Source organism: Zophobas morio, unplaced genomic scaffold (assembly GCF_036711695.1).
Source record: "Zophobas morio isolate AGI-343-1 ecotype UQ-CSIRO unplaced genomic scaffold, CSIRO_AGI_Zmor_V1 ptg000436l, whole genome shotgun sequence".
NCBI classification, from domain to species: Eukaryota; Metazoa; Arthropoda; class Insecta; order Coleoptera; family Tenebrionidae; genus Zophobas; species Zophobas morio.
In genome coordinates, this window is record NW_026972539.1 from 156,082 (window position 1) to 167,922 (window position 11,841).

The window sequence follows — 11,841 nt, forward strand, 5'->3', positions numbered from 1 at the left end:
AATTTAGGGCTTGAATGCGGTTATACTTGACTTGAATGTTGAAAGGCGTAAATAACCTTGCTTTGTTAAAATCCGGACAATAGCTTTAGACTGAAAAACCTAATATGAAAGGACCAATCCTGAAAAGTGATCAGAAAAAATATTTATATAGTAAGAAATTTGCTGTTCTTAAAAAGTGTCATTTTGGTTTATAACTTAAGAACCCCGCGATAGTCTAGAGCACTATCGTAAAGAGACCTAGTTAAACTACAACACTAGAAAATATGATGTATTTTCGAAATGACTAGAAAATTTTTCTACTAAAGAGTAACATGTTGAGTAGTGTGCTTACTTTGCTAATAGATGGTGGTGCTTCAGATCTAATTCAACTTGGCTAAAGGGAAAGCAAGCTTAGTAGTTACATCTTTATCTCATCTGAAAGGAACGGTAAATCCCCTAATTCTCCTGGGTGATTGATAAGTCTGGATGTGGATGATACTATTTTTAGCATAAAAATGGGTTATTTTAAATAACTAGGGCGTTGAGAAACCTGTATGTTAACTCTTACCTCGTTTCTTGTGCATGTACCAGCATTTTCACTGTTTTTTATCTTTGTATTTTAAATGCTTGTCTTGTGCGAGCAATTTTCATTGGGTTGGGATCACAGCGCTCTGGGCTAGTGTCGTGTTATGATTCTAAGTTAGGCTACATTAGACCTCAGCTTTGCAGGTTGACCTCCTGGTGGGAGAATTGTCTCCTAGGCATTTAACTGTTATTAGCTTAAATCTTAGGAGTCTTCGTTCAGTAACGTAAATGATGTACACTCTTTAGTAAAGTCAAGATTAATCTGTGTCGTCAGATTACTAGAGTAAAGGGCAAGAAAAGGATGTCGCCTAGTGTTGAAATTAAACAGTTCTGCTTCGAGTTAATTTTCACTTAAACTATAAGGTGTCATGTATTTGCCCTTATGGCGTGCAACTGATTGTTATGGTGTACCATTTTGCATTTTATATGAAAACTTAATGTTAGCTTCTGCATTCGTACCTTCAACGCTTACCTCAATAAATATCACTTTACTGGTCAATAACCCTTGTTTAACTGACGCCTTCCGGGGATCAATTTTTAAGATAAGGTGGAATGTCTTCTATAAACGTCTAATTCGAAATCAGCCGGAACTTTGCCTAGTCTTCATCAGAATTGCTTTGCTTTGATGCTTTGCCCTTGTTAATAGAGTACTTATATCAATAAATGTTAAGATATTCCCAAACAGAAAGCTACCAACTATTAAAGTCTGCTAAATTCAGGTGCTCCACGAGGAGGGCCTCTGCTTACGTAAAATAATCGTGCCAAGAATGCCCCGCAGTGTGTTCTTTTATTGATGAAGTCTTTTATTCTAGCCACCTTTCCGTGCGTAAAAGATATACCGCAAACACCTCTATCTACTGTTATACATAAGTGGAAGGCAGGACAAACGTTAACCTTAGTGACAGCAGCATACAAACCATCTATTTTAACCCGTTAGTCCTTGCTTTTATAACCAAACTGTCAATCTCCACTTAATTTAACCAGGGTTGAGCATCTTTATCAATAATAATAGATAATTTTCTTAAGTTTAACTAGCCAAGTACTCTATTGTCCATTCCTTGCTATCCCTTCCTCTACTTTATTCTACACTAGCCCTAGTTTTAAGCCTACAAAGATTTCCAACGTTAACTAAGTGATAAATGCTAGCATAGAAAGTTTGAGTGTAAGGCAAGTGGTTCTTATTTTTTCTCGTTAATTGTTATTATTTATCGCTGTTGCTAACTTTTAAAGACCTCCTTCATAGACGGTATATCACTGGTTACCAGGAGAAAGGGAGCTTTGTAGCCCTCTGAGGGCTACCCTCAAAGAGCACAACTCAATAACTCAGGATAATTTAGCAAAATACCAATAAATACTGTTAGGCCATGCTGGAGTAGGAGAAATAACAAAGAATTTTAGCTTGTGATTAACAATAGAACTTTTACAAGTGGTACAACTGCAAGAAAGTTTGAAGAATAGCCATTATAGATCCTTTAAGGCACAGGGACCTACCATTTTCCATATAAAAATTCGCTCCCATAATATAGGTCTTTATTATTATAATGAACAATGTACTTTTCTTTCGGGGGATTCTTTTACAACATTAATAGATTTCATACAACCCTAAGCCCCAAAGCGCTTTGATAACGATATAATTTTAGATAAAAGGAATTCCCAGAAAAAGAAAGTAAAGGTTTTTTTGTATAATATAATTCACAGGTTAAGATATATGGGACTCCTCGTCTACTACTAACTTTTCTACTAACAAAGCTCCAATCGTCCTTAAACACAAGAAAAAATGTTAAAAAGAAGATATAAAATTGCTTTCTTTTCCTACATCTTAATTTTTTTTTTGAATTATTATTCCAATGTAAAAAGTTGCGCTATAAATAGACACCCAGGTAACAAGCAGAATCATAACACGTAATCGTAGCAGAAAAATAAACTTAATCTAAGTAAATGTATTTCATTTTAAATAATTTCTTATAGTTAAATAAAACCAAATTTCAACAAATTTCAAATTAAATGATAACCCCAAAAAAAAGTATTAACAAGAAATATTAAGAACTAATAAAGTAATAAATGATAAAGTTTGTTTCCATTACCAGAAAGTATACAATATTACTATTTTTTATTGTAAATAAACCGCGAGTTCTGGTGAGGAGCGGAGATGAGCCTGCCAATACTGTGGACAGCGCTTATATAAAGATTTTGCTGTATTAGCGATCTATATTAAAAATTAGTAGAAAAAAAGTAAATTCAGTTTGTAAAGGTTTCTACTTTATTAAGCAGCGCTTCTTTATTATCACAAACTTTAACTTCAGTTTCAATATTCATAAGAATGTGAGCAAAAACAGGCACTAACGCTGCAGAGAATTCATAAAACTAAATAATTATAATAAATTTATGAGAATATAAATTTAAGACATTTAATATAATATATATAAAATAATACAGAAATATATAAATAATATATAAGTAAATAACCAGTATTCATATAATAAATATAAGAGAAATAAACGCATTTATCTAAACCTCCGGAATGTCATGTGCGCAGAGGGAGTGCAGTGCGCTATAGACGACCTCGTTTTCCACAAAGTCTTTTTTCAACGGCAGCGAAGACACGAGAGGAGCTAAAAGTTCGCGCAAGGGGAGCAGTGTGGGATCCGATAAGATCATTCGCGAAACAGCGGCGCAGACATTATCGGGTATGTTCGGTAGCTGCAGAGTATTAAGCAATAAATTTCTCAAGTTGTATGAAAAAGAGAAGAATAAGTGAATAAATGAATGAGAATAAACTTGATGATCAGAAAAAAGCGGTAGGAGAAGAGAGAAAACTTCAGAGAATTTAGCTCGAACTGCCGAGCCGCCGTATTGGGTCAGCACCCCGAGACCGTAGATCGAGCTGACTCGAATATCCGGGTCGGAATGGTGGAGACCAAACACAAAAAGATTGTATAACTCGGGAGCGTGAGGGCCAATAGATTCTTTCATACCTATAAATTAATATTACTAATAGAGGGCACACAAACTACTTAGAGCTGTGCTTTATTAATAAAACCAAATAAAATTTAATAATTATATGGAGGAGCTGATTACAATTAGTTAGGACCCTTCTAAATAAGAGAATGAGTCTTTAAATAAACTGATACAAAATAATAAATTATTATAACGGTCTGTGTACAAATTTTCTATTAGTATATAGAATAAAAGTAACCTCATGATTTTTAGTAATATAAAAAAAATAGTTTTGTATAATTCTATGAAATAATAGTTTAATAAAAATAAAAGTATAATTATCAAACACTAAAAGTAAATAATATGCGAATAATATATAAAATTCGGGAAAAAATTCAGTTTACATAATATATTAGGAGTAGATATTATAAACTAACAATAATATTCCAGAGCAAAACAAATATTATTATAAACTAATTAAAAGTCATACAGTAAATAATAAATTTAATATTTTTCTGTACTATATATTAATAAGTATATAATTATATTACAAATAAGTAATAATTATATATATTTATAAAGTATACAATAATAATTAATACATAAATTAAACATCAAGACAAGACTTTCCAAAGCAAGTAATAAATTATAATGTAAAATTCATTAATAGATAATTAAAAAAATAATTATATAACATACAGTACAAAATTACTATCAAAATCCAAAATAAAATAATTTGCGCTTAAAAATGTGTGTAGTTTTATAAAATGATAATAAAAATAATATTTATTACTAAACCGAAAGTGATTTCAGCTAATGTTGCTATAGCCGTTGATAGCTCTGCAGTAGAAGAGTTTTCGGTGCAAAATTTGAATAGTGCCTCTTTAAAAGGCGGTAGGTACGTGGAAAAGGATGACCCTACAAGTGAAATATTTTATTATTACTAATATATATACATATAATTTCATTATATATTATGAGTATATAGAAGGAATAATGGAAAAAATATATATAAAAAAAACGGGATGACATAAAGTATAATAAATAAAAAAAAAATAAACGAAAAAAATGATGGTAATAATATATTTTATTGAAAAAATAAACTATTATAAACTATTACTTCTTACAATTTTAATAAGCAGCAAAAAATCAAAAAAAAGTTAATAAATATTACTTACTACGAAGAATAAAATAACCAAAAAATCATATTTAAGTAATAGAGTATAAAAAAAACGGTTTAAGTAAAACCAAGGACTTGAGCACTTCCAGAAATTAACTCGCAAGCATTTTCTATTAAAAAAGAATCAAACTCTCCAATGGAAAGTTTATTTTCATATTCACCATCAAGTTCGATATCTGTAATAATAACAATAAATACAAATATTAATAAAAATACACAAACACCGTCGTATCTGCAATAACAATTATAAACAAAAAATATATAATAATAACATATACAAACCCCAAAATTTTATGTATCAATAAAAAATGCTATAGAGAAGAAAAATTCATAAAAAAAATAAATTATATTAATACAAAAAAGACAATAATCTGAATTTTATATTAAAAAACTTTAAAATTTTGATGTAATAATAAAACTATAAAAAATAAGTACGATAGTAAATAATAAGTTTAAAAAGAAAATTACTATGTAAATAGTTTTCAAATTGTAATTCTTTTATTTATACCAAAAATTTAATGTTACAAATAAGCATATATAGTAACTCAACTTGTAAGAATTCGTTTATAACAAATAAAATATTATTCATAAAAGAAGTTAAAAAATAGTATTTATAATATATAAGTAAATAGTATATAGTTTTTATAAAAATTATAATAGTCAATTTGCTGAACTGAAGCCATAATATAATAATTCTTAAGTCAACCAATACTATAAGTAATAAAAGATATAATAACAATAATGGATAGTCGGACGAGCCTTGACAAGGGGCCTTTCCGCGTATGACGCTCAATAAGAAGTGAAGCCACGTGTCAAGGTGATGCTCTAAAAGACCGGGACCCACAGCCCTCAAAGGATCCGCTAAGCAGTCGAGAAGAGCTATGTAAATTATTATTATTGCTATTATTTTCGCATATATATGGTAATATAAAGAGCACAAGTTAATAATTGTAGGTGTTGTAACGTTTTTTATAGGTAAAATGTTTCATTTAAAGAAAGTGATAAAGTAGGCGCTAAATAAGTTATTAACAAATAGGATTTACCTAATGATGAAAGGAAATAGATAAATATAAACAAACCAGCCACAAACTGGATGTCTTTTGAAGAAGAAAGCGCGGGAATAATTTTGTCCATTACTTTATAGCAAAGTTGCCGAAGATCTTCAGGAAGCGCCCCAGAAAGCGGGAGTCCAGCAACCCACGTGTGCATGGGCGGCTCTTCTCCAAAATGTACAACGCATAGACACTCCTAAGTGGTGTCAAAATATTGTGATGTTTCTATGTGGTTGAAGTTTATATGTATACAGTACCAGATATTGACAAAGCGTAGAAAAAGCGGCTTTTTGAACGTCAACGCAATATGAAAACCCGGTAAAATCCTAATAAAAATAAAGGGGTCCAGTTAGATATGACATTAAGATTATATTGAAATAAAGAACCAAAATAGTGTCTAAAGTTGAGTGGAGATAAGGAGCATAAGAGCGAGGAAGATACTGAGCAAAAGCGCTAAGAACATTGAGGGCTGTTTCCTTCGCAAAGTATAAGTCCTTATTGAGAGACAACAGCGGATTGTCTTCAAGTAAAAAAAAAAGTTTTATAAGTAAGAGAAAGTTTATAAAAGATCAATATAATAATTCTCTATTAAAGAAGACAGCGGGTGCCTGCAAGTAAAAAACTTGTTCTATGTATAACAGAACTGATATTATAAATATATATAAAATTAAAAAATCTTTTGCCAACCGGCATCTTCCCAAGTCTCGACGTCTTCTTCAGAAGCGCTACTGTTCAGGTTAATGCTGTCTTCTGGCTCTTCCACTTGCACATCGCCATCGGAGTGCAAAACTCTGTATAAGGATAATAATTAATAATAATAATATTATTATTATTATTAATTACCGTGAAATGTGGGAAAGAACTGAAGGAAGCTGCGGTGCAAAGTCTTCTTGGTATACTGCGCTGAGAGAACCGAAGAGCCCCAGTGTACATTGGTCAATTTCAGGATCCTAAAATTAATAAATTATAAATATAATGAGGAATGGTTATAATAGCTATTACATTTATCAATAAGTTTTCATTGGCTAATGGTAATATTTCTCCAATAAACTGATTGACATTGTTTTTCCCCAGAGCGCTAATAATGGCCCCTTAAAAGTCATAATAAAAGTAAGGAAAACGAAAAATTCAAAAATATATTAAATGAATTATAAGTTCCAACATTCAAAGAGGCTAATTATATAACAATTTTGTAGTGAAACGAAAAAAAAATGCAAAAGAATAAAGAGTTTTTATAAATGTTGAGAATAAGTTGTGTATATAAGGAAAGATAGTAAACCCAGTGCATCGGTAGCATTCGCTCTTAGCGTTATATTTTCTTCTTCGGTATCCCGCATCAAGCATAAAAGATCGTTGTAAATTGGCGGGAAAAAAGGTTGGAAATCCTACAATAAAATTAAAGACCCAAAAAATGAACCTCCCCCCCCTCCTCCCCGCCAAATTTAAAAAATTATATATAAACCTCCTTGGCAGCAGTCGCTGCAGACCCAATTGCGTAAAGAACCGCCTCGCGAAGCGTTCGGGGAGACTGATGCAGTAATTCTTGTAGTCTACTCATTATAGTCGGCAAGTATAACTTTAACTCATCTTTTAGATTTAAACAAAAACTTTCCAGTGCAATGCAAGCCTTTCCAAAGAATCAAATGAATAAACTCCTAAAGTCAAAGTAAAAAAAATTAACTTTTTCTTTAAGATCGTCAGTAGAGGAATTTAAAAGCAAAAGAATTTGAGGGAGGATATCCGCGTGATACTTGCTAATTTCAGGCTGAAGGTGCCTCGCAAACTTTATTATAGTCATACAAGAAGTTTTTCTGTTCTTTTTTTCAGTATCTTTAAGGCCTAAGCTAACAAAAGGAAGTAAACTATCCAGTTGAGTTCTCAAATGATCCGAGCAGCCTTTATATAGAAAATATGAAGTAACTCAAAGTTATTTCAAAAGTTATAATATAGAAATTTTTTTTTAAACCTTCAACAATAGAACTTAAAGCAAGCTGAGCAGCTAAACGGTTTTCAGGGACGGGAGAAGAAGAAAAAGTACTCACCATATGTAAAGTGGGCGTGGCTACAAGTGAAGGAGCTGAAAAAGAAATATGTCATCATAAGATCGTAGCAAAACGAAAGTAACGAATCTTTAGGAAAAATTATAACTAATTACAACATTATAAGTAGTAACTAACCAAAATTAACCGCAAGAGAATCAAGCAATTCAGCTGCGTACTCAGAAGGGCACATCTCCTCGTCATCAAAGTCGTATGGTTCCGCGAGTAACGGAAAAACTATGGAGAGAATGGGTTCGACCAATTTATGCTTTAAAATGTACTTCTTGCAGTTATTTACTAGCTGTAAGGTAACACATTCCAAAAAAATATATACATAAAAAAGTAAAGTTAATATAATAAGGGAGATGTTGAAATAAATATATTAAAATACATAAACTATATGAGCCAAAGAAGAGATGCGAATTTCAATGGAATAAGATTTTTCGGAGGCCACTTCGAGAAAAAAATGAACCAATGGAACAATGTTAACTAATAGGAACCAAAATAAAATAAAAGAATGATTATAATAAGAATGACACTATACCCGCTTCAAGAGCAACCTCAGAATCAAATAAGCTATCGAAGAAATCAAATGCTTTGAGGGCTTGATCTTCATCATTTACTATAAGACGCTTAACTGTAGTAACAACTGGAATAATAATAGTTTCGAAGTAATTATATTCAGTAGATTCGAGCTCAGGAAGAATAAAAGTAATTGCTCTATAAGTATAATTTAAAATCCGTAAAAAAGAAAAATAACTTTAATTAGCGCATACTCTATAGCATAAAACGGGATCAATAAGGATTCCTTTTCCTCAAAACAACGGCTAAAGAGGGAAAACAAACTGGAGTACAGAGGGCGAAGAAGTTTAGGCATATATTCACAAAGACTGCTGAGAAGCATCAGACCAATTTCCCGGTGTGCTACGTTAGAAGATTGCACAATAAGATCTACCCAGTTAATAAATTCTGGCCAACTATTCCTAGGAAGTTCATGTTTTACTATCAAGGAAATAAGAGAGGAAATACTTGATCTTACTGCTGCTCTGTATAAGTTTACAAGTAATTATAAAAAAGGCTGTACTTATACGTCTATTTATAAGTACACTGGCTCCTTAAGAATCGTAGGTAACATAAAAGTTTTTAGTTTCTGTCGAAGGTCTGAGTTAAGCTTAGGCCACAGGGACTTTAAACGCTCCCTCAATACAGAGCAGGCCATTTGGCGAACACTTTGGTGAGGTGAGGATTCAAGGCAGTTAGCAACCAGAATCAAATGCTCTGGATTTTTTAAAACGGCTTTTAAAGTTTTTGTGGCCTAAATAATACTAAATTCAAAGAAGAAAAATAAGAAAATTTTATTATATCATACGGAGGTCATCCTAGATGGATCAAGAAGGTCTTGAAGCAGACCTTCCATGCACTCTTGAGTATAAATTGTACGCTGCATTCTATAAAAAACAACACAAGCAAGATAAAAACTAAGAACAATATTTACTCGATGCAATTTTGACACGTGATTTTATCCGCTCCTTGTTACACTAAACTGTTTCACAGGGGGAGAGACTTGTTGGGTAAGTCATCACCATTACTTATGCCCATATAGCATATTAATATTACTTGAGTTTAAACCAACAATAAAAGTAGTTGTTACTAGTACAGGACAGTAATTACGTCAGCGGTATAAATGAGTAGTTGATCTTAAACTCAATTTTATAAAATTATATATATTGTTAACAACTCTGATGGTTTCAGCATGGTTTTTTTCTGACTATTGGTAAACAATTCATAGACTTCATCACAAGACTAATATTAGGCATGCTAGTATACCAACAATTAAATAACAGAAAATTACTTGTTATACGAATGTATTAACCCTCATTTACTTTTTACTTTCTATTTTTATTTCCTGGTTTTGGCCCATAGGAACTTAAATTGATTTTTACCTATAAAGTAGCTTTATCAGGAGGGAAAGAATGTTTAGAGTAATATACTTGATATATTATTTGTTTTTATAAAAATAAAATTATTACTTGACAACCTTAAACTTCTAGAATTTCGCATACCGGTGACGCATGTGCTCTAGTTTCTTTTAATGATAAATATGAAATAGACTTACAATTATTTTCTATACTAACAACCTCCATTCTTTAAGGAAAAAAATATCTCTAGCTATTACCCTAAAGTAGCATTAAAAACACCCACTAGGATTTTATAGGCAAATAGTTAATGCCTTCAGTAAACTAAGTAACCACTTTGCAAATTATAGACGCTGAGATTGACTCCATACAATTGTGACTAGCAGTGTAATAATAAAATTTTGCCAAAGTTGTTTTTAAAATAAGCCATTTTAAGTAGATTTTACTTAACAAATTTTTTGTAAAGTTTTGTAGTCTCAATTTATTTTAAACTCGATATATCAGCTTTTTACACGGCTAGTTCTGGTTTGCCTAGGACTAACCGCCGGTTATAATTTAGTCCCAATAATTAAGATCACATGCAAAAAGAGAGTTTTAAGATCTTTCTTATTTTTTGTTGACCATTCATGATTATGCTCCCCAACTATAAACAAAAACTTAAAGTTCTTACATGTAAAGCACTAAAAATATTTTTAGCTATACATTATAGTGCTATGGAATATATAATATAAATTGATAGACTGGTTCTTACGTAGAGTAATTTATTTTACTCCACTTGGAGCCACTATTCACGATTAGCATCCTTAGGAAATAAACATTTTAACTTCAAATACAAATATTACAAAGAAAATTAAAACTGACACCATAATACCAACAATCAATTTCGAAAAAAGCAAAAAGTTAATTGGCTACAAACATAAAGTGTATCCACAAATGGCTTTTTCAAGTTAAAAGTATCGCTTTTATAGAAGCATCATTTTGGAAAAGTATTTCTCAATTTATAGCTGATGAATTAATAAAACCACTAAAAATATCTATATATGTAAATAAGTTAAATAAAAATTTTAATATTACAGCATTTATTTTTAACCATATTTTCTCAGTACATATTTACATCGATTAAATAAAATCCTGAGTGTTCTTCTCCTTTTCTTCTTTGTAGTTTTTATACTACCTTCTACACAAACCATTTTGTTTCTTCTCAGTTCTTGCCCTACAAACGACAGCACTGATTAACAAGAAAAAATGGGGGGTTGCACGCAAAAGAAAGCAACTACCAAGGAGCAAATTTGATACCTTTTCTTCTCTGATTGGGGACTAATTAGTACTTATACCAATATACATATATACAAAGGGTACATAGCTGGATCCTTTGATTAAAGAGGCCTGATTAGCAGTAATGAGAGGTCATTGTTTTAAGAAAACCTTAAATACAAGTACAAGGGGCCCTCCACCCTCGGTGGTGTTTTTTAGCGGATTACCATTACTCTAATTTGAGTGACTAAGTCTAATACACCTTTGTTACACCTAAAACCTCCTGGGGCAAGTTAAGATACTCCTTCCAGGGATATACGGGTGCCTGCTTGTAACAATGTAAATAAGTAAAGCCTCATGCCGTCGCGGTAGCTCAGCAGTGAAGAGCACTGACGCGCATACTTGAATCCGGGGATTCGATCCCTTCGAGGCGACTGTCTTTGATGGTTGCCTAATTTAAACTCGCCCTCATAAATTCTAATTAGCTGCGCCCAAAGTAAAACCGAGTACAGCGCAAAAGGCAATACGAAAAACCCTTAACTAAACTTTGACTTTAGTAGGATCATATTTTCACGCGGTATTTACTTGTTAATTCGGTTAGCTCAGGGGCACTGCCTAACAGCTTACACCGACCATTGTGAGACAATGTTAGTAATGAGAAAAAACTATTTTTTACCTCTCTGGCTACCTTATATACTAAATTACGACCTTGCTAGATTAAAATTATATTATCACTTTTTTAGTATCTGGAGGTTATACACCCGCCTAGGAGCTTACTATTACTTGTATATTGTAAAGGTTTGTCTAAAAAATTTTGTACGCAGAATTTTGATATATAACGATAAGAATAAAACTAAGGTAGTTTTATCTGTAAAAATGTAAAGTTATTTTGTCTATAA

At 31.7% G+C, this 11,841-nt stretch overlaps 1 protein-coding gene across 1 annotated transcript; it reads right to left on the bottom strand.

The window, feature by feature from the left end:
• Window positions 1-1,642: 1,642 nt before the first annotated feature.
• Window positions 1,643-9,371, bottom strand: LOC135120895 (uncharacterized). The gene is made up of 26 exons (XM_064045224.1): window positions 9,337-9,371; window positions 9,142-9,220; window positions 8,879-9,087; window positions 8,549-8,818; window positions 8,317-8,492; window positions 8,164-8,261; window positions 7,911-8,073; window positions 7,700-7,810; window positions 7,415-7,629; window positions 7,196-7,360; window positions 7,013-7,118; window positions 6,736-6,824; window positions 6,577-6,683; window positions 6,421-6,524; window positions 6,120-6,253; window positions 5,991-6,059; window positions 5,761-5,929; window positions 5,441-5,560; window positions 4,750-4,857; window positions 4,300-4,419; window positions 3,343-3,539; window positions 3,079-3,264; window positions 2,824-2,928; window positions 2,690-2,770; window positions 1,797-1,859; window positions 1,643-1,741 (listed from the first exon to the last, which is right to left on the bottom strand). Exons 1-26 carry the CDS (start codon window positions 9,369-9,371, stop codon window positions 1,643-1,645), a joined length of 3,378 nt encoding a protein of 1,125 aa, XP_063901294.1.
• Window positions 9,372-11,841: the final 2,470 nt, after the last annotated feature.